General features: G+C 45.5%; 1 protein-coding gene across 1 annotated transcript; it reads right to left on the minus strand.

Moving 5' to 3' along the window:
* Nucleotides 1–12,460: 12,460 nt before the first annotated feature.
* Nucleotides 12,461–14,561, minus strand: LOC106696987 (melanoma-associated antigen 4-like). The gene is made up of 4 exons (XM_014454962.1): nucleotides 14,521–14,561; nucleotides 13,788–13,883; nucleotides 13,428–13,492; nucleotides 12,461–13,269 (listed from the first exon to the last, which is right to left on the minus strand). Exons 1-4 carry the CDS (start codon nucleotides 14,559–14,561, stop codon nucleotides 12,461–12,463), a joined length of 1,011 nt encoding a protein of 336 aa, XP_014310448.1.
* Between the last annotated feature and the right edge of the window lie 12,988 nt (nucleotides 14,562–27,549).

The following is a 27,549-nucleotide window of genomic DNA, read 5'->3' on the forward strand; positions in this document are numbered from 1 at the left end:
AGAACCTTACTGCATGGTCCCACCACCTGAGGGTGAGTGAGCGAGTATTTGGGACCAATGAACTGCATAACCCAATTGCCTCATCAGATATCATAGGATGCCTATGACAAGGGATCCTGCTAAAAGGAACTCTTTGGAGGGCCCTGAGAGATCTGACAACAGCTCTCAGCTCCCAGGCCTCCAGACTTCTCACTTTCTAGCTTCTCAAGTCCTGCAGGTTGGCCTGAGGTGGCTTCTTAGCCAAGCACCTGTGGAAGTGAAGCCAGAGGAAGTGTTAACTCACAATCCCACGATTGAGTCATCAGAGGAGTGGGGGCCTGGTAAGCCTGAGCCCTTGCACAGGGTGGCACTCACAGGCCACAGAAGTTCAAGGGCACAAAGGCAGTGTGCATAGGGGCCCCCAGCATTATGGGTAAGAGTTTCACTTGAAGGATGGGGAAGCCTTGAGCCTCAGATTGCAGTCCAGTGAGGCAGAAGGCAAAGCTGGATAGGGGGACCAATGTCCTTGTTGTAAAGGACCCTGTGGGCCATGGAAAGAGGTTTGGATTTTACTTGAGGAAAAGTAGGGAGCCCTGGGAGGTTTAAGCAGGAGAGAAATATGATCTAATTTATTTTTTTAAAGATAAGATACATCTGATGACTATACAATTAGTCAAAAGATGTAGGCTGCAGGTGTGGGGTTCTCACACAGTGCTCCCCACAAGTGGCCCTTCATGGCACCTGCTGAGGCACAGTGGTCAGAGGCTGGGGCTGCTGTCCCCTTCCCATGTTGGCTAGGGCTCCTGGATTTGTAAGTTGGAGCTCTGGGTTCAGGCATCAGTTTCAAACTCTTCAAGTTAGTGAAGGCAGGGGCCCCCCAGTGCGCTTAGGAAAGCAGGGGCAGCTGAGCGGGTCGGTGGGGAAAGCAGTAGATAGGGGGTCCTACTTAAGATTCCCTTCATGGCCTGACTGCCCTAGGGCAGGGTGCTGGTGGAAAGTGTGAGTGAGGTCAGGCTCTCTGCAGAGGCAACCAGGCAACTAAAAGTAGAGAGGCAGCAGGGACAGATACAAATGTTGCCACTTCTATCTGCTAAACTGGTCTCATTCTCAAGAATATGCATACTGTTCCCAGGACCTTTGTTTCATGTATCTTCTCAGGTTCCACTACCAGAAACTCTGCTTCATACCTCCAGCACTGTGGACTCAAATACTGTGCAAGTCAATGCATTTCTAGGGACACCACCTGCCATCATCATTGTCACATTCTGCAGTTATCCAATAATGAAAGGACTGCAAACTATCCATTGTATTTAGCAACAGAGACAGTGGAGATGAGGTTACATTCATTTGTTTAACTAAAATGTATTGAACATCTGCTATGTGACAGGCACAGTGTTAAGGAAAACAGAAAATAAAAAACAATAAGAACAAGGAGGGAGCCAGGTTTCAAAGAAAGGAAGAAGTCCAGTGCCAAACTTCTGTCCCTCTGTTCCTTCAATTCCTGAAAGAGATTCTGGCAGCTATGAGCTCTACTAATGGGTCCTTATGACCCAATCTACTCTCCTTTTCACAGGTATGGCTGGCCAGGTGGCAGAATCCTTTGAGAGCATAGGCCCAAGCAGGCTGAACACAGAGGTGGGGAGAGAACTATTTTCCTATGGCCTCCTGCAGATGGGAGTGGCATGGGCTTTGCCCAGGGAAAACCCACTGTTCTCTCCTTTCTATTTCCATTTATTGTAATTAGTTGTATATTTGGATTTGTTTCTTCCATCTTCTTTTGTTTTCTGTTTCTATGCTTCTTTTTTCTCCTTTCCTGCTATCTATTACATCAACCAAACTTTTCAAACATTCTAATTCCTTCTTTTTCCTTCTAATGGTTTGGAAGTTATATATTCTATTTTTAAAGTGGTTTACCCTTGAATGTTCAACATTCACAATTGACTAAACAAAATCTAAAATTAATCATCATCTCTATACTCCTCTTAAACTGCACAGGATCTTAGAACATTCTTAAAGACATTCTTTCTGTTTTTTTCTCATCTTATTTTGTTGTCCAGTTATTTTGCTTTGTTTCTATTCTCCTCAAATTAAACATTTTCTTCATCATGATAATTATCATCATCATTTTATTTTTATATAAATAAAAATAAATAATATAATAATTTTATCCTATATAATAAAATCCTAATATGCAAATCGACTGAGGGGTGGAATGACCTGCAGAACGACCGGTTGCTATGATGTGCACTGACCACCAGAGGGCAGATGCTGAATTCAGGAGCTGCCCCCAGCCCACACAGGCCCCAACCAGTGGCGGTGGCAGGCAGGGCTGGTGAGTGAATGGCACCAGGCCAGCCAAGGCTGGTGCCAGTAAGGGGCCCTCCCTGATTGCCCTGTCAGTCGCCCCACAGATGGGCTCTGATCACCAGCCAGGCCTAGGGACCTTACCCATACACGAATTTCGTGCACCGGGCCTCCAGTCTTACCTAATAATAGACAAACATGTAAATTGACTGTACCTTCCCTATGCTAACCAGCCAATCAGGAGAGTATGCAAATTAACCCAACAAAGATGGCGGTTAATTTGCATACGTAGGCTCCAAGCGGCGGAGTGAAGCCTGATGGCCCTGGGGCCTGAGCAGCAAAACCTGATGGCCCCGGAGCCAGAGCAGTGAAGTCTGATGGCCCTGGGGCTGGAGCAGCGAAGCCTGATGGCTCCGGGGCCGGCTCCGGCCGGATCCCTGCCAGAGCGAAGGCCTGGGTCCTGGGTGCCAGAGGCAAACCAGTGCCAGCAGCCAAGGGAAGGGAAGGCCTATTGCACGAATCTCTTCGTGCAACAGGCCTCTAGTATAATTATAATAGCACAAGTATGATTTATATAACTTTATAAATATAATTTATAATTTTATGACTGTAATTCATATAACTGTGAATTTATAAATATGTAATCACCTTTGGCGAACCCATTATCATTGCTGGGCAGGGAACTGCAGGCAGTGGGAGGAGGTAAGAGTTTTCCTCACTTGGCTTTTCTGGACACAAAAGTGCACTGTGAGGGCAGGAATAGCAAAGGAAGATATAACTTATGTTCCAGGCTGATTGTAGGTGAGAGAATTGCTTTAAAGCCCCTGTGCACCACACTCTGGAAATCCCAGAGATCTCTAGGTGAGGATGATGTTACTGACAGGTTTGTACTATTAGCTGGAGGTCAATTAAGGGGTATGCAATGTAACATATCTTTGTGATTCTATATGTCCAGAAATATTTATCAAAATCTGTATGTCAAAACCAAGAAGTTGCATAGCACAAACTCAGCATGTCACAAAAGAAAAAACAGGCCCAAAAATGGACAATGGCCTGATCAGAGTCATATAGGAAAGTCGGAACTATAATCCAGTTTTGTTGCCATCCACCTCCATGCTCTTTTCACTACATTCTCCTCCAGTCATTTGGAGACTTCAATCCTTCTCTGCCTCTGATGTTCTAGATCTCTGTTACTGACATCACCAACCACCAAACCAGAAATCTGGGAGTCATCCATGACACGTCCCTCTCCTTCAGTCTCTATACCCCATCTATCTCCAGGTCGTAAAATTCCTCAAATCAGTTTACTTCTCTTTACCTCCACCTCAGTCAATTAACAAATCTATTGAGGACCAACTATTCTGAGTCACCAATCTAGATATTTAGGACACAACAAGTGAATAAGACAAAGTCCCTGCTTTCAAGGATCTTACATTCTGGTATGTGTTTAAGAGTGTGTGTGTGTGTGTGTGTGTGTGTGTGTGTGTGTGTGTGTGAGAGAGAGAGAGAGAGAGAGAGAGAGAGAGAGAGAGAGAGGGAATGGATAACTAACAAGTAAATACATACATGACTGAAAACATTGAATTGTAAACATTGAATTGTAAAGTTTAAATGGATGAATTATATGGTATGTGAATTGCATCTCAAGAAAGTTATTTAAAAGTGCCTGTGGCCTGGCCAGTGTGACTCAGTGGTTGAGCATCTATCTATGAACCAGGAGGTCATAGTTTGATTCCCAGTCAGGGCACAAGCCTGGGTTGCTGGCTCAATCCCCAACAGGACGCATGCAGGAGGCAGCCGATCAATGAATCACTCTCATCGTTGATGTTTCTATTTCTCTCTCCCTCTTCCTTCCTCTCTGAAATAAATAGAAATATATTTAAAAGTGCCTATGGCCGTAGCCGGTTTGGCTCAGTGGATAGAGCGTCCGCCTGTGGACTGAAAGGTCCCGGGTTCGATTCCGGTCAGGGGCATGTACCTTGGTTGCGGGCACGCCCCCAGTGGGAGGTGTGCAGGAGGCAGCTGATTGATGTTTCTCTCTCATCGATGTTTCTGGTTTCTATTTCTCTCTCCCTCTTCCTTCCTCTCTGAAATAAATAGAAATATATTTAAAAGTGCCTATGGACTATTTGTGTTACTTGTCATGTGAAACTCCTGTTTATTTTGCCCATTTTTATGGCTGTTTTTTTTTGTTTTGTTTTGTTATAGAAGTTCCTTATATATCCTGGTTACCAATTCTTTGTTAAATATATTTGTTTTAAATATAATTTACAAGTGTGAAACATATATACAGAAAACTGCATATACATACAGTTTAGCAATGTTTATGTAGCTAACACCCATATAACCACTACACAAGGCTAGATATAGACTATTACTAGCAATGAAGAAGTCCCCCATGTGAATTATAACTAACTTCCTCCACTTAAATAAAAGGGACGTTCATGATAATCATCTTTTTTTCCCCCAGTTTTACTAACTTCCAATACATTTATTAACAATATTGTTAATTTCTCCTGAGTTTTAAACTTTTTATTCAGGTTTATTTTTTAAAAAATAGCATTCATAGGTTTTAAGTTCACAGTTATATGAATTTTGGCAAGTGCATATATTCATGTGTTCACCACCAAAATCAAGTCATAGAACTTTTTTGTGATCTCAGACAGTTCTCCTATTCCAAGATTCCTAAAAAAATTAAAAATATAACTACCGTATGACCCAGCAATTCCACTCCCGGGTATTTTAACCAAAGAAACCCAAAGCACTAATTTGAAAGGATATATGTACCCCTATGTTCATTGATGCATTATTTACAATAGCTAAGATATGGAAGCAACCCAAGTGCCCATCAATAGACGAGTGGATAAAAAAGTGTTGGTATACATATAGTACAATGGGATATTATCCAGCCATAAAAAAGAATGAACTCTTACCTTTCACAACAGCATGGATGGATCTGGAGGGTATTAAGCTAAGTGAAATAAGTCAGTCAGAGAAAGACAAATAGTATATGATTTCATTTATATGTAGAATCTAAAGAACAAAATAAACGAACAAATCAGAAGCAGGTTAATTGAAGCAGAGAGCAGACTGATGGTTGCCAGGGGTGGAGGTGGGTTGGAGGGCTGGGAAAAAAAGGTGAAGAGATTAAGAAGTACAAATTGGTAGTTACAAAATAGTCAAGGGGATATATATTACACAGAAAATCTTTCTATAATTTGATGTTCTGATTGAGCATTTTCTTCCATTAAAGTCTTTCCTAAATTTAATCTTTGTGTGACTTTAGTTTCCAACTATGTTTGCAGGGGAGGAGGTGGTATCCTATAGCACATAGGTCACTATGTATACAACACTCTCTTTAAGCTAAAGTTTTAGTCTCAAATGACCCCTATTGAGGCAGCCTAACCTAATATTTAGCCCAAGCTCCTCTCCTGATAGACAGACTTATATTTCTTATTGCCCACTGGACAGATCCACCTGGACAGCTGGAAGAAGCTCACCATCTATATGAGCCACACTGATAAGATCCTTTACACCTTTTCTCATCAACTCACCATCATCTCCTCCTCACTTATCCTCAATTTTAACTAAGAGGAACAGCTTCAGTCTAGTCAGAAACCTCAGAATTCAGGTTCATTATAGACTCTCCTCATCACCTCACAGTTCATAACTTCCTATAAACTCTATTGCATCTGTCTATATCTTACCATTCTCCTACCCAGACCAAATTAAGTGCTTTGTTATGTTCTTTTGTTTTGTTTACTTGGGCTTATTTCTTAGTATGTGTTCATAAGTGTTTGGTGGAGGAAGAAAGGAAGGAATTAAATCATTGGAGAGTCCCATTGAATGATTCAAAATGTGGAGCCTGTCCAATGTCTGGGCCTTCCCCCTCCATGGCAGAAACCCTCAGTGCTCCAACTGCTGTGTAACTTCAGAATTCCTATGGGAATCATTATTGTGTAATTGTGGACATCTTTCCCTGGGCTCAAACACTGTTTAGGAGGAGAGGAGGCTCTCAACAGGATCATCCCTGGTGTTTCCTGCATTGGACCTCACACATCCCCAGATTAAGGTCCCAAGTTAAGGTGCCATCCCCATGGATTTTCCATTCACCCTGAAAACATCTGCACCTGGACCAATCCGGTATCCCAGACAGTATCTGCTGGCAACACAGGCCAGCAGTGCTATCCACAGGACACCTGCCCTTGTTGTGCCAAGAACTCAGAAACCCCTCAGGCAGTAGGAGCCAGGAACAATGTACACATAGTTTTTCCAAGCACGTCCACACCAAGCCCTTTGTCGGCAGAGTCTGAAATGATTAGTCCTATGACTTTCCCCTTCTGATTTCACCCTCCTTGCAGCAGGCACAGCTCATGGGTATTCCTGACCTATCTCAGCTCTCAGTCCCCAGTCACCAACCCCACTCATTCACATAGCCCCAACCTCTATGTGGGGTTGCCCTGCATGCAGGTGTAAAGTCCTCAGCTGCTAGCAGGCATCATGACAGCTCCCAGCCACGGGACACTACTAGAGGAGTCAAGAGATGTGGTTCATCTAAATGATGCAGGGAGCCAGCTATACTCTTCCTGTTCAGAGGCAGCGGGACTCTAAGGTTAAGGACTGGAGTCTGGCAGGCCACCAGGCCATTCTTCAGATAGACCCTGCAACATCCAGCTGGTGAGGATGATTCAGAGATTTCCCCAGCCTATCCCTGCTCTTTGTCCTGTATTGCTCTCCTCCCCACCTGCTCTCCTTTGGGCTCTTTCTCCCTAGCCTGAACTCTGGACTGAGTACCCTGACTGCCATCCTGCCTGGGGCCCTCTGAACTTGGTGCTGCATGTGGTCTCTCTCATGGATTCTGGCAATCGCTCTCCCCTCAATCTTCCAATGCCCCTCACTGGCTGAGGGTGTCCTGTCCTGTCCCCTTCCCTGGCTCCTGACCTAATCCGTGCTTCTCAAAGTAAAAGGGAAGTGTTTTGTTGACATTTCAGAATTTTAGAATGTTAACTCATGCCCGGAGGAATCCTGTTACTCAGGACATCACTGCATAAATCCAGGTTTATATGGAAGAGGAATGAAGTTAGTGTTATTTTCAATCAAATTTGAAAATGGGGGAGATACAAATTAAAACAAGAGTGAAGAAATATTTTTGCCCACAATTTTAACCAAAATTTAAAGGAATGATAAAACATAATTGAAAATGAAAGATATTCACATAAAAATGAGCATATGAATGGTATGGCATTTTTGAAAATTTCAGCAATATTTATAAAAATCTAAAATATTCACACCCTTTACATTTTAAACTTATAACCATGTTGTTACCTATGGTCACCTCTGAGTAGGAGGCTGAAATTTGGAGGGACTTCACAAAGGAGGCAGTTATCTACTTTTAGATTTTTTTTTCAAGAGAATACATGCATTATATACAGGATTATGTTTATAATTAAACTATTTAAATCCACCTAACAGCAGATAACGTTGCTGTGTATTAGTCAGTTGAAGTAACTGCAAGCTGATGAGACAGAGGAAAACTGAAATATGAATGGTTTAACATAACAAAAGTCTTTTTGTGCGCATATAAATTTGGATGCAGTTGGGCAGGAGATCTCCTCTATCGGGTGACTCAGGGATCTGGGATACTTCAAGATGGTAGTCCCACCATCTCAACACAGGGATGCTATGCTTGCTGTTGAATGAAATAGGAAGGCTGGAACTGTCATACTGGCTCCTGGATGTCTGGATGTGACACTATTTCTGATCAGCTCTCAGTGACAACAGGTAGATGACACTTCCTAACAAGTGGACTGGCAATGTAGTTTTCCCATACGCCCACAAAGGAGAGGAAGACAAAATGTGGACGAGACCTTGTAATCTCTCCCATACACTGTTACATACTAGGTGCTAAAAAAACAATTATAATTTATGACAATAACCTCCATTTCTTGGAGAAATTTCTGAGGTCAAATTTACCTTAAGTTCTTCAACTTTTTCGATGACTACCAGAGATTTTAAAAAAATATATTTTATTGATTTTTTACAGAGAAGAAGGGAGAGGGATAGAGAGCTAGAAACATCGATGAGAGAGAAACATCGATCAGCTGCCTCCTGCACACTCCCTACTGGGGATGTGCCCACAACCAAGGTACATGTCCTTGACGGGAATCAAACCTGGGACCTTTGAGTCCGAAGGCTGACACTCTATCCACTGAGCCAAACTGGTTAGGGCATGACAGGAGATTTAAAATACAGGATCACATGTAATTTCCATAGGATCCTGTAAATATCAGTTGAGTGGGTTTGCTATCTTCCCTCAATAACTCTTTTCTACACTTCCCTTTGAGATAACCTATATAATCTCAGTTGGCTGAGAATTATCTTTCCTTTTGATGCATGACCAAAATTTTGTGAGTTTCTGCTGCCCTCTACATGACTGAACATACCTGAACACCTATACAGGTGCCATCAGGTACACTGAAAATGATTATTTTCCTGTGATACAGACACACCGACATTGAACAGCGGGAAATTTATAATTATTATTTTTTTTAATTTGTAATTAGGATGAACATGTCTACATAGAAAACATTTTTTTACCTACAAGGGGGCTCCAAGTTTGGGGGAAATTAGCCTCCGTAGATATTTGCTCCTCAGTGATTTCCATGGTCTTCCTGCATCTACCACTTATGAAGGAGGCATTGGGATTTGACCCCCTAGGTAAGCTGATCCATCCATGTATGTGTTCAGTGGCCATTTTCAAATAACACACCCCATTAAACTCCTGCTGTAAACAGCAGGTATTCTAACAAACCTTCTTTCTAACTTCAGGGTGACATCCCCAAATTGGTAGATTATGGGCCCAATCATACTGTACTCATTGATTCATTTGGAAAGCATGTGAAGAATGTGCTGAAGACATCCAGCAGGATGTCCGAGTATCTAAAGGTCACTGTTCAAATTCAAAGAGATTTTTCCATCAGAGCGGTTCCAGGGTGAGGGATGGATGATCAGTACTTCAGCAGGGAGTAGACATGTTCTAAGCCAGGGGAGGAGGAGTGTAGGGGTGTAGGGGGTAGGAGATTTGGGGCTGTTCCACCATGAGTGGCTGCAGCTTTCAGAGGAGGCAACAGTGAGAAACAGGCCAGGATTCAGGAATGGACAAGGGGGCACACAGGGGAAGGGTGCTGTCATGTGGAAAAATGCATGGACTGGACAGAAATGCCAGCATCTAAGCTCTCAAGGGACCCTGGGACTTGGGCAGGAGGAACCTTGGTAAATAAAGGCCACAGATGATACCCAGATTGTGTTTGATTCGCACTGTCACCTTCCTTCCTTAGGCCTGCTTTTAGTGCCTTGGCCCCAGGTGCCTGAGAGACATGCAGTACTGAGAAGAAAAATGATTTACAAGTCAGAAGGTTAGGCACAGTCTGGGATGGGTGGGAACAGCGTGGACTTTAGAGGAATTCAGACCAGGGATCCAATCTCTGTCTGTCACTTACTAGCTATGTGATCCTGGGGGTATTAGCTGGCCCTAAGAGCCCCAGGTTCTTCCTCTGTGAAGTAAGGGGATCTGATAGCCCTCTTGTAGGACCGCAGGAATGTATGGCTTGTTTGTAAAGCACCTCACACAGTTCCTGGTGTAGATTGGAACTATGATGAATAGTAGTTATTTCTGATACTGTGTTTATCCCAGACTCTTCTACTCTCTTCTCTGGCACAGTGATTAGCTGTTATCAAGTTCATAAAGGGTGTCCCAAAATTTACGCAAGAAGTAATTTTGATTGAAAACACAGGTTTATAATAAAAAATTAAATTTTTTTATTGAATCGTAAACTATACAGTATAGGGTTATATATGGAATAGCGGATCGGGTAAAACTGGATTATCATTTTGCGATAGCGAGCACCATTAACTGTTATTGCCTGAGGAGCCACGTTTTTCGAAGAATCGTCCGATGATGCCTCCAGCCCAAAATCCGCACCAAACAGTGACACGTTGTGGATGCTTTTGTTTCTCAACAATCACTCATGGATTTTCTGAAACCCAAATGTGACAATTTTGTCGATTAACCAAGCCATCAAGATGAAAATGAGCCTCATAGAAATTCAGCCACATTTATGTAAAAACGGTCATGGAAAATTTCAACAAAAGAGTGCGTATGTGCCAGCAAAACCGTGGAGGCCATTTACCGGATATACTATTTCATACATAATCCTATACTGTATACTTTATGAATCAATATAAAAAATTTACAATTTTTATTTACAAACCTGTATTTTCTATCAAAATTACTTCTTGCGTGAATTTTGGGACACCCTTTTTATTAGAGAATATACAGCTCAGTAGGGAATAAAACACCCAATTGGCCAAAAAGGATGTTCCACAAATAAAACTCAGTAAATTTTCTCAATTCATGGATGTATGCTGACATTCAGGTGTGGGGAGCCTTCACAGCTGGACACAACACAAAGCTTCTAGAAAGAGAGTCTTTCCCTCTGTCCAAGCTGCTCTTTCATCCAAACAAATGCTTTCATTCATTTCACCCCCACCCAGAATCTACCCCTTGATGATGATTGGCCAGATCACACTCAAGATCATTAACATTCAATCCTGGAGCTCCAGTTGTGCAATCGGTTAGCGCGCGGTACTTATAAAACATTCAATCCCAATTAGGCTCTCCCAGGCCATCATGTTACTCATGGCCCAGTAACTGTATTTCTGTAGAAATCTGTGCAGATGATGGGTATAACACGCCTAGTGCTCATACTGTCCAATGGCACTGAGACTGCGTGCAGGAAACCACTCTTACTAACCAGGTGGAGATTCCCCTCTGGTTTATCCATGATCCCAAAGGAACTTGTCAGGACAATTTTCCACTTCACACTTCCCTCTCACACCCAAGACACACAATGTGCCCCTGCCACCCCGAGATTCTTTACAATCAACCCCAACAGAGGGAATGACAGTTTTCCAAGTACCCTGGCTCAGGCCATGCACATCATTTTTTAACTAAGGTATTACATACGTGTCCTTATCCCCCCATTACCCTCCTCCACCCCCCACTCATGCCCTCACCCCCTGGCGTCTGTGTCCATTGCTTAGGCTTATATACATGCATACAAGTCCTTTGGTTGCTCTCCCCCGCCTTACCTCCACCCTCCCCTACCTTCCCTCTGAGGTTTGTCGATGCTTCTTTGTCTTTGGATCTGTTTTTGTTCATCAGTTTATGTCGTTCATTATATTCCATATATGAATGAAATCATGTGATATTTACCGTTCTCTGATTAGGTTATTTCGCTTAGTATAATGCTCTCCCAATTCCATCCATGCTGTTGCAAGTACACTGAGGTAAAAATGAAGGCCATTCACAAGTGAGTGCTGGTCGCTGGAGGCCCACCGCCTCACCTGTTCTGTTACTTGTTTGTAGGATTAAGGGGACACCTAACCCCTTCCTTATATGACTTCAGCTCCTACAGTATCATCCTGTGGGTGGATATGCCCTGCTTATGTTAGTGTGCCCACTACTAACACAGGGCCTTCCAGAGGACATAGGCTCAGTGAATGTCTGGGGATTAAATGAACCACTGAGCAGGGTTCGTCTTTATTCAGATGAAATACCCCCACTTTCTTGCCAGAACCAAGGATCCCTAGATAAATTGTTTCATGGAAAGACAGATGAGAAGATATAAGAAGCAAAAATTAACAACCTTTTGCTTTTATTGTAATATTTCTTAACTCCACGGATCTTACTGTTGAGTTCATACACATTTACAAGGAAATTCTATTATAATGTCATGTTATCTAGATTGGGATCACAAACTAGGATGGGAAGGGTCCCAATTTTCATTACACAGTAGCAAATCTCTTACTCTTGAGCTGGACATGTAGAAATATATATGTGATCAATGTCATTTACAAACTTACATGCTAAAAGTTTATGAAAACTTCTATGTAAAGAACATTAGAAAATTTCCTTAACAATTCACAAAATAATAAATCATAAATTTCTCAATCACAATAGGAGCCTAAACATTTCCCTGGGCCTCACTACTGGTTTCTTCTCAAACACAGAGTTGAAAATTGGACACACTTTATGCCCAGCAAAAGAAGTTAATGCACATGGACCTGGAAAGTGCCTGGATGCAACTCTGGCTCAGGCATAGTGTTTCTCATTGCACTAAGGCTCTTCAGGCAGGCATGGGAGGAAATGGAAATCCCTATTAGCCATGGCCACAAACTGGAGGGCTTTTGCCCTGGTGGTCTCAGCGTGGGCCCTGGGGCCCCACAGGAACTCATAGCGTGCAGGATTGCTATTGGGCACCTGGCGGTACACCAGGTACTGTTCCTGCACCCAAACTTTGGTGATGAGCTCCCTGGGCTCCCCATAGAGCCAATGAACCTTCCCATCATGCACCCCTAAATCATTCAGTACAGCCCAGATTTTCTCCTCAGGGGCACAATCACCCTGTGAGGCGATCACACACAGAAGTGTGACCAGGAGGCTTGTGTTGGGAAATTTCTGCTCATCGCTCACCATCCCATCATAGGTTAGCCCCAAGGCAGTGGCCAGGACATAGGTATGGGTACTGGGGTCTACTTCCGTCACAACAATACCAAAAACCAACTCAATGCTCTCAACGGCCGCACTGAAGAGCTCAGGAAAGTGGTCCTGGTGCTCTTTGATGACACTACTCAGTATTTCTGCCTTTGTGGTTGGCTCCTTTGCACGATACTTCAGGAGCAGGAACTTCAGCATTTCCATCATCTTCGAACGCAGTGCTTTGTGGAGCAAGGAATCAGCATCATCTTCAGGGCCTCCCTCAGTGTTTGGACCCTCTTCATCTTGGATGCTGGAGCTCCCATCTTCAGGTTGGCTACATGGAAAGGCTTCCATGGCATGGGGGGAGGGGCAGGCACGCTCAGGACTCTGGGGAGGACTTGGTGTCTCAGCAGCAGACACCTCCTCTAGGTTGTCTATAAACAGGACTGAGGGGGAGGAGGAGAGAGAAAGGACATCTTCCTCCTCCTCTTCCTCCTCCTCCTGCATAGCCCAGAACAGCTGCTCCGCCATCAAGTGGGGGATCTCAATTGGGTACGGAAAGTCTTCCTCAGGCTTCAACGGCTCATTCATATGATGACCAGGCATGATGACTCGTGCTCGAACAGTGACCGAGTGTGGGCAGAAGATGGGCGATGAGGAACCACGGGCCTGGGGAAGAGTGGGAGTGTGAGAGGCATGAGCTGAGAAACACACCCTAGGCGGCTCTGACAAAGCTGACTTCCAGGTCTCTCCTTTAGGGGTGTACATGGGCCTCACAGGGCTCACTCCTGATCAGCCTGCCCACTAAGAACCTGAAGTAGCAAGTGACATGACTGTTCAGGGTATAGAAAGGACAGCACAGGGCTCTGTAGCTGACGGTGGGGTGTGGAGGTGTTAGGCAATGTGAGGACCCTCAGTCATGGGTGGGGAGCCCATGGGGACATATTTATGGTCGGCACCTCACCTTAACTCCCAGCACTTCCTGGCCTCCTGCTGCTCTGTGACCTGAGAATATGTAGTGTAGACCAAGGCCTTCACCTCTTCCAATCCGGGGCCTCTTCTGGAGGGAACAAAGGGGCACCTCAGCATGCACATGGCAAGCACAGTCCTGGAACCCCAAAGCTGACAGGAGTGGCGGCAGGACTCTGTGAGGTCCCCTCTGCTGTGGGTGGGAGGTTCCTCCTTGCACACGTAGGATCCTCACCTTTCCCCTGCCAGGGCTTGGCCCCTCACTGCCTTCTGATGGCCTGAAGTCAAACTCTCAGAACAAGACCACACACACCTGACACTGCAGTGAAGAAACGGAGGGGGCCCCACATGTGGTCCCTCTCCCAGAGGATCAAGAAGGGGTGACTGAAGATTTGGGTCCATCTATACTGGGTTAAGGCTCTGATCAATTCTCACCATGACGCACTGCAGGGTTTCAGACCACTCTCTGCTGACTGAGCCCAATCTACTTAGACTTAGGCTTCACCTCCCTGAGATACAGGAGTAGGAAGTGAGCTGAGGTAATCCAGGCACTATTCTGAGTTTCCCCATTGCTGACAGTGGAGGCAGGGTAGGTCTGGATTCCCATGTGCTCTGCTTCCCGTCAGTGCTCACCTTGATTCTTGGCAGGAACTGGCACTCGTCTCTCTGTTGACAAAATGTGGATCCGGTGGATGACAGGACGTGTGGTCTCACACCAACGTCCTCACCTTCCTGAGAGCTCTGAGACAAAAGTGAACAGGAGCTCCATCTGCCCCACACCCCTGTCCAGGTTCCCACACAACTGACACCAGGGCCTGGGCCCATCCGTTCTGGGTACAGAGTTCCCTTAGTCTGGCCTCAGGATACTTGCCTTTCTTCCTGGCCTGGCCTGGATCTGAATCCAGCTGACCCGATTTCACCCTGAATAACTGTCCTCAGTGAGAAAAGCTCAGGAGGAGCAGGCATGTGGAAAGGGAGAGCATGTTACACCCAGGTACCCCTGCCTGGGGAATCTGGATGCTGAGGACAGGACACTCCCTGATGCTGAGGGCTCTCTTCTCTTTTCTCTGGGAGCACATAGCTGCAGTTTCCCACAAGAAAGGATTCACACCTTTATGACCCTTCCACAACCTCAGCTCATCTTTGCATGAACTGAAGCCATTCCCTCTGACCAAGGCCCTGTCCTTCCCGAGTGCCCTCAGACAAACGTGTGAGGGAACCACCTCTGCAGACCCATGCCAGGCCTTTCCCAGGGCTGACAGCAGCACAGACTGGGTTCAGGGCACCCATTGTCTGGAGTGTGGTATCCTCCTTCCACACTACCCATGCACCCTCAGAGAGTGCCTGGGACCTTTCCCTTCCACTGAACTGAGAATGAATACTGCAGGCCATGCCCACCATCTCTCTGTGACCTCCAAGGTGGACTCTAAGACACACCACATTAACTATCGTGCCGAGTGACCCAGTTGTGCCAGCAGAGCCTAAGCCAGCTGATCCCTGTTTTTACTGGGGTGGGAGGTACCACCATCCTGACTCAAGACCCACACTTTAATTACCAGCATTGCCTGGCATACCTCCCATGTTGTCCTGAATCTAGCACCTTCAAGAAAATGCCCTCACCCTCCTTTGCCACTCCTAAGGTAGAAGTCTGGAAGAACCCAAATCCACAGGCCTACCATGAGGCTTCCATGTGCTGCTGGCAGGAACAGGGACACTGCGGACACTTATGGCCCTGGCCAAGCCTCAGGCATACATACTTCAAGGTGTGCTAGGGGCTTCCTGAGTCCTAACTCGGGTACTTACCTGGTATCCTGGCAGAGCCCTGCAGCCCTTCTTTGCCTACCTGGAGCCTGACCACTCAGCCCTCAGTGGGTGGAGTCTGCTTGTCTTCCTGCAGGATCCTCACGGTGACTCCTGGCTGGAGCTGGAATCTCTTCTCTGTCAACATGAGAGGCCCAAGTCAGGAAGAGAGCATGTGGTCATGGACCGGGGGCCTCCCAGGGTTCACAGTAGGGGTAATGTGGGGCATCTCTGTTGTGGGGTCCCGGGTCCCTCAGTCTTCCTTTTGCATGTTCACCTGGACTCGGGGCATGACCTGGGTCCTCCCCTCTGCCACATATGTCATTCCCCTGAATTCCCAGGGCTGACATCAGGTCTGGGCTTCTGCGGTTACTCTCTGCATGGTCATCCACCATAGGGCCTCCCAACACTTTGAGCAGGGCAGACTTCTGTGGACTCCCCTCCAGTTAGGGTTCCTGGATTCCCCCAGTCTTCTCTGGGGGTCCTCACCTTGACTCTTCCCTCTGCCCACCTGAGACCCTGATCCTTACACCGAACCCCAGAGCTTGTCAGACCCAGATTCAAAAGTCAGGAAAAGCACCTTGACTCTGGACAGTGCTTCTGCATCCCTTCTGTGGACCTGAGGGAGGCCCTACATGATTTATCAAGTTTCCAATCTCCCTCAGACCTGAGTGCTGAAATCAGGAGACACCCCATGCAGTCACCAGCCCTGTGGCCTTCCAAGGCCAAGAGCAAGGTGGGGTTTTGTGCAGCCTCTACATTGCGAGTCCTGGGTCCCCTCTGTCCTGACACAGGGTCCACATAGTTACCCTGGCAGGTCCTGGGTCCTTCCTCTGCCTCCCTGGGGTTGGTTAGTGTACGAAACCCCACAGTGTCACAGACCCTGATGTGAAGGCATTAAATGCCACTTAAGTCTGTGTAGTACTACTGCCCTCCTCTCTGTGGACCTGATTCCCTATATGGCTTTTTTTATTTTTATTTTTTAATTTGTTAGTAATTCTTTATTATTGAAAGAACTAGAGGCCCGATGCACGAAATTTATGCAAGAGTAGGCCTTCCTTGCCCTGGTTGTTGGCACCAGCTTCCATCTTGCACCTGAGACCTGAGCTTCCCTCACAACTCTGGCTTCCGGCCCTGGCTTCCTGAGGAAGGACGTCTGGAAGGGTGTCCAGTCTAATTAGCATATAATGCTTTTATTATTATAGATTACAAATGACCCCCTCCACCCCACCCCTGTCCCCTTCCCCCACCCTCACCACCCAATCATCTGTGTCCATGGGCCACGCTTATACGCATACAAGGTTCATGGTTGATTACTTCAGACCCTCCCCACCTTCCCTCTGAGATTCCCCAATCGGTCCCATGCTTGCATGTGTCTGTATCTATTTGGTTCATCAGTTTACTTTGTAACTTCGATTCCACATATGAGTGTGATCATGTGATATTTATCTTTCTCTGACTGGCTTACTTCACTTAGCACGATACTCTCCAGGTCCCTCCATGCTGTCTTTATACAGCTGCATAGTATTCCATGGCATACATGCACCACTGCCTTTTCATCAGGTCATTGATGGGCACCTGGGCTGTTTCCACATCTTAGCTATTGTAAACTGTGCTGCTATGAACATAGGGGTGCATACATTCTTTCTCATTGGTATTTCCGGTTTCTTAGGGAAATATTCCTAGAAGTGTGATTCCCTACACTTTTTACCAAGTCTTGAGTCTCACTCAGTGCTGGGTACAGAAGTCAGGAAACTCGGCACTTGGTCTTTCACCAGGGAACATCCCAAGTCTGATAGCAGGGTAGGGTTTATGGGATTCCCTGGTTGTGGGATTCAGGGTGCCCTCAGTTGTCCTGTAGCTGTGCTTCTTACAGTGAACCCCAGCGTATCTCAGACCTGTATGCAGCAGTCAGGCGACACCTCAAGGGGTCATCTGACATGGGGTCTCCCATGGCTTGTAGCAGGGGAGGCCCTTTATGGGGTCCCCTATATTGTGGGTTCCTGGGTCCCATCTGTTCTCTCTCAGCGGACCTGTGGCTCTTCTCCTTACACCAAATCCAATGCGTGAGATCAACCCTCCCCCACCCCCAGAAGGCCTGCCCAATGGACACTGTTCTGGGGTGAAGGACCCCAATCTCCCTCAGGGTCCTCAACTTGACAGCAGCAGGACCTGGGGTCCCCCCTGTGCTGCCTGAAGCCCTGCTCCTGCTACCAACCCCCCCGTGTCTCTCAGACCCAATGCAGAAATCACAAAGCACAATGCATGAGAGCACCCCTCCCCCACCCCCAGGAGGCCTGCCCGATGGACACTGTTCTGGGGTCCAGGCCCCCAGTCTCCCTCAGGGTCCCCACACTGACTCCCGGCAGGTCCCGGACCCCCTCTGCCGACCTGAGACGCTGCCGTGACACGGAGCCGCCCGAGAGTCTCAGACCCCGAGGACCCGGAAGTCAGGCCTCGCAGCTTGAGGTCACCCCGCGCCTTGGGGCCCCCGGGACTGACTGCTCTAGGCCCAGAGTCACCTTGTCCCGCCCACGGCCTCACCATGGGGCCTGCAGGTCCTGGGACCCTCCCTCTGTGAACCGGGAGGCCGGACCCCCACACGGAGGCCGTCACTCCCAAGACCCCAGGGGAGGCCTGTTGGCCTCACTCCCCAGGGCTCCCCGCAGGGGCAGAACTAGCTCCCCGGGACCTCCGTCTGGTCCTCACCCTGATTCCAGGCAGACCCTGGGCCCGCCGGTGCCGACCTGAGGTGGCTCCCCTCAGCGCTTGTCCGGTCTACCGACCCGAAGCCGGCCTCCCAAAGATGGCGCTCGGCTCCCTCAGGCTTCTCAGGCGGAAGTCAATGAGTCAGTGACATCACTTCCGGACACCAATTGTGGGGTCACCCAGGCCTGCTGACTAGGGTGGAGTTCCACTCTTTGTGCCCAGCCCCCCCTTCTGGTCCCTACCTGGGCTGGATGGCCTGGGCCCCCACCCTGTGCTGACCTGGTCTGTGCCCCACAGGCCAAGTGTCGGCCTCCCCAGGTCCCTCTGGGTCCTAGAGTCCGGGAGGTGGGCGGGGGTGTGCAGCCGGACAGCCCCGCCTGTGGTACCCGGATCTGACAGGAGCACCAGAGCTGGGTCCCGGGGTGGGCCCTCTGTGTGGGCGGCTGGAGCCCTCGGTTCTTACTTGGAGGGTCCTCACAGCCCTGGCTTGGACACCGTGGTCACATCACGGTTCCCAGAGGGGGCGCTGCAGAGCCATGGTCCCTGGGGAGCATCAGACCCTAACTGCCTCCCCTGCCCCGACTTCCCATGGTGCCTCTGCACCAGACCGCCTGGCACCATGGAAACATTGTGTTCTACATGTTTCCTTTCAGTATAGTCGCTGAGCTATAGCAGGGATTCGGAGAGGGCCTGTGGTTTCGGGGTTATCTGTCTACCTTTGCTTGTCATTGCAGGCTTTTTTTCTTTTTGATCCTCATTTATAGTAATTATTACATTGTGCAACTCTACCTAGTTTGTATAAATTTTATTTATGCATACATCTTTGCATATATGTATATGCATGTATAAATCTGGATATATAGTGTATGTGTACACATATAGCCTAAATGTTGATCAGGCGTGTTTATATATCTATAGGTGCCCATACACTATATATATATATATATATATATATATATATATATATATATATATTTATATTTATATTTATATTTATATTTATATTTACATTTTTATATATGCATGGATGTCTATGTCCTATGTATTTCCATATACTAGACAAGTTACTTTATGAAAGCTTACCTAATCTTACTATGCATGATTTACTCTGATACTTGCTTTTCTACTCCTTCTCTATTCTTTATAATCTATTGAAACGATACTTTTTGAAAGGCCAGTCCTCAACCACTTCCCAGCTCCCCCACACAACCACCTCAACCACACATGCCAGCTCACCAGTCTTGTGTCCCCGAGGGGCTTGCTCATATTAAGTTGTTTAGATTTTATTGTTGAATACTCCCCCAGCCCTTGCCCTCCAATCTCTTCCTTAGATATTTTCCCTCCGTTTATTTAGGGAGCAGAAGTCATCAGTTCAAGCTTAATTGTTTTTTTGGGCAACACCTGTATTACACTAAATTTGTAAAATTTTAAGCAGAATCAACATATTTGCAATATTGTGTTTCCCATGAATGAATATGGAAACTGCTCTATTAGTTTGGCGCTTTTTTTAAAAACCTGAATCCCTCAGTATTATTTTTAGTTGACTCTTTTTAAATTAGGATACTTCTTGGTTAAGTTTTGGCTTTTATAACTGTGGTCAACGAGATTTTTGTATTCCATGTTCTAATTAGTTATTGCTTTGTGTGGGAAGGTTTTGTTATTGCTATGGTGATCTTCCATACAGTTTATTATATATTTGAGTAATCCAGACATCCATTTTTGAATTTTCTAGCTAGATGACCATATTATCAACAGATATTGTTTGTTTCTCTTCCATATTCACACCTCATATTTACTTTTATACCCACAGCCCGCATCTCTGACTTGTCCCTGCCTTTAATGGAAATGCTTTTAATGTTTCACACTTAAGCAGGTTGCTCTCAATTTTAGGAAATGGAAATTCCCTTTTGGCTGAGTTTGTTCAAAGTTATTTCCCTGAACTCATATTAAAGTTTTTTGTTTGTTTGTCTGTTTTTTTTTTTTTGTGGGTTTGTGTGTGTGTGTGTGTGTGTGTGTGTGTGTGTGTGTGTGTTTTGCAAGGATCTCTGTAGCCATTGGCATGAAAAATTTTTTTTCTACTGTATTTTGTGTGCATGGATTTGCAATAGAATTTTTTATAACATTAAATCCTCATTTTATTTATTGGATATAGGCTGATAGGCTGCTTGTTCATATAATGCACTGTTGAGCTGAATATGCCATTAGTATGTACAGGCTATTTTATGCTATGTGAATGAACTTGTTCCAAAAGGTCTGTTTGTGGGAATTCCTCAGGATTTTGAATAAAAGAAAGGTAGCCTGGGAGGATGAGTTGTACAATTGCCCATCCTTTTGTATGCTTTGGAAAAGTCAGCATAAGAGTCTGATGAGTTCTCGCTGACCATTTGATAGAACTTCCCTTTGAACCTTTCTTTTTTCTGGAACATTTGAGGGTGGCTTCAGCTTTGAATCCAAGTTTCAGTTTGTGGCTGTATCAAAGTTTATTAATGAATTCACCTCTTGAAGGAAGACTTGGTTGGGAACTATGCATCAAACTGCTCTAATCATGCATCGCTTTGGTGTTTTTTATGGACCCCAAATTCACTTGATAAAACTGACGACTAGGGTTTCCGAATCGAATGACAAGTCCATGTTTGACTTTATAAGAATATGCCAAACTTTCTTCTAAAGTGGCTGTAACATTTTCTTCCCTATTAACAATGAAGGAGAGTTCCTCATCCTCTCCCAAATTTGGCACTTTCAGGTTTGGGGACTCTAATCCATTCTGATAGCTTTGCAGTTGAATATTTTCTGTAGTTTAGATTTTCATTTTCTTCATGAGAAACGATGCTGAGCATGCTTTTGTGTGCTTTTTATTTTCTTTAGTGTGAGATCTATGGTATATATCCTGTTTGGTGAAGTGTCCTTAAATCAGTTATATATTTGTATTGTTTTGTTTATTTCCATCAGGTAGTTAAAATTATGTATTTGGGACATGAGTCCCTCATGAGATATGGGACATAAAATATTTTCTCCCTGTCTGTGATTTGCCCAACTTGAGATAGTTTTCATCAGGTATCTCCTCTATAAAGTTAGTATTGTTCCTCCCATTTAGAAGGAAGTCACTAGACACAAGACACCCTTAAAGAGTGGGGTTATGCCCTAACCGGTTTGGCTCTGTGGATAGAGCGTCAGCCTGTGGACTCAAGGGTCCCAGGTTCGATTCCAGTCAAGGGCATGTACCTTGGTTGTGGGCACATCCCCAGTAGTGGGTGAGCAAGAGGCAGCTGATCGATGTTTCTCTCTCATTGATGTTTCTAACTCTCTATCCCTCTCCCTTCCTCTCTGTAAAAAATCAATAAAATACATTTTTTTAAAAAAAGTGGTCTAATGGCCCACCTCATTGGAGAGTGAGTATCTACATGATTGGTTTAGAATTCAGGTACTCCAAGGGAGATTTTTCTACTCTTACACATTTATGGATTTACTCAAACCCTGGTTTATCTCAGTATGATATTTGCTATTTGCTTTGTATGACAATCAATACTACTTTATTTTTTTGTTCAACTTTTTCCTTTTTTGGCCATTTGAAGTTCTTTCCTTTGGTTCTTATGTCCCCTTGACCTACTTCCAGTATTGTATTTTTTAGCACCACCTCACTTTCTGCCACTACAAGATGTTGTAGGCTGTCTTATCTGTTCCCTGCTCTAGTCATAGCATAAGCCACCTCCCCATGGATTTCTGCTTCTTCTATTACAGAATGGTATTAGAAAGCTAGATGTGGGCACTTGGTGGGCTCATGATTCCTGGAGTGTTTTTGTTCTAGCTGTCTCAGTTGAGAGTGAAAGTAAACATAAGTGTGTTTATTAGCCTATGTATATACATATATCTATAAATATATATGTCACCATAGGTAACTGTGTTAAGCTTAACACAAATTCATACTGATGTCTCCAGCTCTAACCCATTATTACTGCAAGGGACCTCTGGTCTGCTCCCTTGAATTATCTCTAACCCTTTACTCTATCAGTGAGAATTCTGGCTCCCAACATCCACAATCCTTATAATTCCTTGGCCACCTCCAGGATATATGTATAGTGGTTTCAGATTGAAAACTAATACCCCTGTGGGAAATACATCTACATTTATGATTCATATATGCTTCTACTCATTAAGGAGTGGCAGACAGAATTAAGGGACATGAAAAATGCAATGTATAACCTAATTTGGTTTCATTACAAACAAAGAAATATGTGGGAGAATTGCAGCCATCTGACTGTGAAAGGAATAGTAGAAGATACACTGAATTGTTGGTTTGTCTGGATGATAAAAATTATGTTTTAAAGTCCTTGAGTTTTCACCCTCAGGTATGTAGGAGTGAGCTGACTTGGTATCTGAGATTTGGTTCAAAGAGCTTCAGCAAGAAAATTAAAAATGAAGGAAGGAAGGAAGTAAAGGAGGAAGGGACAAAGGGAGAAAGGAAGGAATGGAGTGGGTAAGCAAGGAAGAGGAAAAAGAAAAGGAGGAAGCAAAAAAAGAAAAAAATGAATGGAGCACATAAGGCACCATATCAATGCTCCTGGGTGATAGGAAAACTGGAGTTTTTATGGTTTTCTTTAGTGTTGAGTATGTTTGACAGTTTTATGGTAACAGTTAAACGTGGATATTTAGCACCACATCATGAAATAGAGTAGTTAATTACACATACAAATGGGCAATGATAAGGAGGTTATTTAGGTACAAAGATGGAGCCAATAATCAGAGTTTAGGGACATTCTGGTGGCTCCTTCTGTCTGTTCCAATATGATTTGTCCCTGTAGCCTGGCTTATTTTTAATAAGAAAATCCCTTCTAAAATCTTATCAGAGAAACACATGGAAATGCTTTTCATCTAGAAGGCATCAAATGTGGGCTGAATTGTATTTGTACCAAAAAGGAACCGGCTTTCATGGTGAGAGCACAATGGACCAAGTCAGCGGGAGTCTTGTGGACAAGCATATGTGATGTGCAGACTACCTGTGGGGGAAGTGCAAACAAGCCTGTAGGAGTTGAAAGGTGTGGTCATGAGCAAGGCCTCCAGGGACCTCACAATGGCCTTGAGCCATTGATGGACACAGAAAGGCTCTGCCTCCACGACATGGACAGTGCTGTTCAGAGGCACAGGTTCAAAAGCTGCCCAGAAAATCATGTCAATATTGAAAGCGGAAGCCTGGGACAGGAACACAGTTTGGGCCACAGCAAAGATGCAAAGCAGGTGAGGATGCACTCTGAGTTGCCATGAATAACTCACATCTTTCATATGCTGACTCTAACATCTGCACCACCCAATGAACACACTAGCTTTGATTAAGGGGTAGGGACACATGGCAGCTCAAGAGGGCACAGGGAGGCTTTGAGGAGATGACTCCTGTGTCTTGCTGGGCATAGTACGTGGTCTATGGTGAGCTGTCAACTGACCTTAATTTGGATTTGAAGACTCTGTGTTGTGATTGTTTGCTCCAGGGAATATTGCAACAAAAAAGCATCCTGGTCCCCTTAGGGGAATGTCCTTATTTCCTTCCATAAACCATTAATTTCTAGCTCCAGTGCAGGTGTTTGGGGTCCCAGGCCACAGATTCAGCAACCAGAGGGTCATCACAGCTAGATACCAGATTTCTGGAATGTTTTCCCATTGACATCCAGGACACAAACCCCTTTGGAGTAGACACTGCCTTGTCCAAGCTCTGCTATCCCTCTCTTGCACCCAGTGTGAGACTTTGGCATCCTGCATACACAGCCTATAATACATGGGGGAGCACTGGTTTGAAATGACCTTGCTGCTCAGCAAAGACTTGTGGTCAGCCCTGTCATAGAACCACCAGATGTCATCAGACAGGCTTCTGTTGTGTTCTGGATCCAGTCAGTGAGGCAGGAACCTTCCTCCTGCCCTCTGCAGTGTTGCTATATTGTAGACCAAGAGCCTTGCCCATTCCAGGACAACCTTGCCTTACCTTCCCTTTATCTCAGAAAAGGGTCACTGGACTTCTGCACCTGCACTCCGGCCCAACCCTGCCAAGTCAAGTCAGAAACCTGGTGGTGGGGCCTCTCTTCCTGTTGTCTTTCCCTCCACAGGTTCCAGTTCTTCCAGTCTACCTCCATTTCCAGTCCATGTCCAGAGTGTCCCAATAGCCCCTATAAAACTGCCATCCCTCTGGATGATGACAGCAGATTCCCTATGGGTCTCTTGGTCCCTCCTATGGGTTTCCCACTCTCTTCTGCACCCACTAGTCAGATAAATTTTTTAAACGTGCAAGATGAATGTGCTGCCTTGGCTGCTTTTCTCATAGAATCCTTCAGGCATATTTTTGATGCAGAAAGTGGAAGTGGGGAGCTTGTTTGGATCATGGGCACTTGCAATGAGTATACTGCCATGGATGGGCAGGAGGGGAGGGGGAAAATAAGACTTGGGAGCAATTCATGTGGAGCAGTCAAGTGATGAAGGTCCCTGAGTGCAGGGTAATAGAGTGAAGGTGGGAGTGCTTGAGTTTTCCCCCCTTTTCTCCACCTGCCTGGGCCTCCCAGAATCCAGCAATACCTTTCCCTTCCCTTACACAAAAGGCAAATCCTGATCAGGAGGACAAGAGTGTCAGGGAGGGTGGATGAGTCTCGCTTCTTTGAGAAACTGAACCCAACCATGTAAACATAGAGTTCTAATAAGGAATTGTCTCACGTGGTTATGAAGGCTCAAGATGCTTTGGGTAAAACTCTCAAAAGGCTTACTTGTGCTTTTTCCGCTGTTGGCAACAGCCATCTGAAGATCTGAGGTGTCTCTTAATAATGTCACACACACCCAATAAATAAACACTTATGACAATAGCCAATATTTGGTACAGTGACAACACCAAATGCTGTCAAGGATATGGAATGGCAGGAACTTTCATTCATTACCTGTGGGAAAGTGAAATAGTACAGCCGCATTGGAAGCTGTTTGGGCAGTTTCTTAGAATAGTAAGCATAATTTTAACATATGACTCAGCAACTCCATAAATATTTACCCCAAGTTGATGATGTTGTATCTGTGTAGGCACATCTATTGTTAAAAATGTACCACTCTGGTTGGGGACATTGATAATAGCGGAGGGGCATTATACATGTGAGGGAGTAAGGACTTACTAGGATATCTGTATACCATCATCTTTATTTTTCTCTGCCATCTAAAAGTGTTGTAAAAAATTAAGTCTTAAAACAAACACAATGCCGAAACCGGTTTGGCTCAGTGGATGGAGCATCGGCCTGCGGACTGAAGGGTCCCAGGTTCAATTCCGTTCAAGGGCATGTACCTGGATTGCAGGCACATCCCCAGTGGGAGATGTGCAGGAGGCAGCTGATCGATGTTTCTCTCTCATCGATGTTTCTAACTCTCTATCTCTCTCCCTTCCTCTCTGTAAAAAATCAATGAAATATATTTAAAAAAACGCACACAATATGAACCATTATATCCGAACAACAAAATTTGAGCAGGCCCTAAGGGAGACTGAAAATTGTGATGAGCTGGCATTTGTGTCTGGGGTGGGAGTAGGGGGAGTAGGGAAGTTGGGGGGGCTATAGGCTGTATGACACAGATGACAGGGAAAATAGGAAGAAGGATTTTAAACTTATGCTCTATATCTTGGCACAAATGTGGGGCATTCAGACCACAAATGCCAATAACCTTAAGGGAATACCACTGCCTTGGGAAAGCTGGGACAGTTGAGGTATGTTATTCAGAGTCTATGCTAATAACCACCTGACAACCATCTCGGTGGGTTAGTGCTGGCTTTTCAAAAATTATTATCTGAATAGTATGTAAAGAACAGACTAATTAGAATAGTGAGTAGCAGAATAGATCATGTATGCTAAGAGTTAGTATTCTCTTATAAAATACCTGGGATAGTATATCATATAGAAATAAACATATAAATGCATATGTTCCATCCTATACTAATGAAAGACAAACATGCAAATTGACCATACTTTCGCTATGCCTTAAGCCATGCCCACCAGCCAATCATAGCGACTATATGCAATTTAACCCAACGAAGATGGCGGCCAGCAGCCACGGATTTGGAGCGAGCAGGAGGCTTGCTTGCTCCAGTGATGGAAAAAGCCAAGGTTCCCCGCCTGCCACAGCCCGGCTCTGAGCTCCACTGAAAGCAACAAAGTTTCAATTATAGAAGGTAAATAAACCCCAGATACCTGCTTTCAGCCAGCCATGGCCACGGAGCTGGAGCGAGCAGTAGTGAGTTGCCCCTGGCGATGGAGGAAGCCAAGCTTTCCACAGGCCTCTGCTAAAGGCAACAAAGTTTCAATTATAGAAGGAAATAAATCCCAGAATAAAAAAAGAAAAGAAAAAAAGGAGAGGCTGGGACTTAAGTGGCCAGGGTGCTTGGCCAGCCTGAAAACGGCCCTCAGTCCCTCACCCAGACTGGCCAGGCACCCCAGTGGGGACCCCCCACCCTAAAGGGGGTGTGGCCAGCCTAAAAACAGCCATCAACCCCTCACCCAGGCTGGCAAAACCTCCATGGGGTGAGGGTCCCCACTGGGGTGGACATCCTCCGAGGGGTCCCACACTGCAAGAGGGCATAAGCCAGGCTGAGGGACCCCCTGAGTGCACAAATTTTTGTGCACCAGGCCTCTAGTATATATATATATATATATATATATATATACACATACATCTGTGGGTATATAAGCACATGTAACCTATATTTATGTTACATGTATTGAAGTAATGCACACAAGCTAGATAGCGATGTAGAATGTATTACTGAGAATGAGGAATGAAAGTGAAAACACCTGCAGTGGACAAGGGAACTGTAGACAGACAACCACAATCCCACACCTCCCCAAATCCCTACTGCTGCTCAGCATCTTCAGGAGTAGCTAATTTTTAGAACCCACAGTTTCCACAGGATCATCTGAGCTGGTGAAGACACCCCATAGTAAGGGGGGCTTCTCTACCCCCCCCACGTCCTGGGCGCAACAGCGCTCCCTCCAGCATTGGTCCTGGTTCTGCAGCATCTCTGCAAGGAGGTGTGAGGCCCTCCTGGGTGAGGACTTTGGGGTCCACTGGCTTCAGAACAGAGGGCACTACAGCATCCATTCTCCTGGTGCTCCTGTCATACTTTAAGGACCTTGGGTGGGGCTTCTCGGCTTGAGATATGCCCTCCGTGGGGCGTATTACTGAGAACTACTTCCTGCCCCCCTCGCCCACCTCCTCAGAGAACGGGGGAGGGGTCGCAGGACAGGCGC

Source organism: Myotis lucifugus, unplaced genomic scaffold (assembly GCF_000147115.1).
Source record: "Myotis lucifugus unplaced genomic scaffold, Myoluc2.0 scaffold_40, whole genome shotgun sequence".
Taxonomy (NCBI): Eukaryota; Metazoa; Chordata; class Mammalia; order Chiroptera; family Vespertilionidae; genus Myotis; species Myotis lucifugus.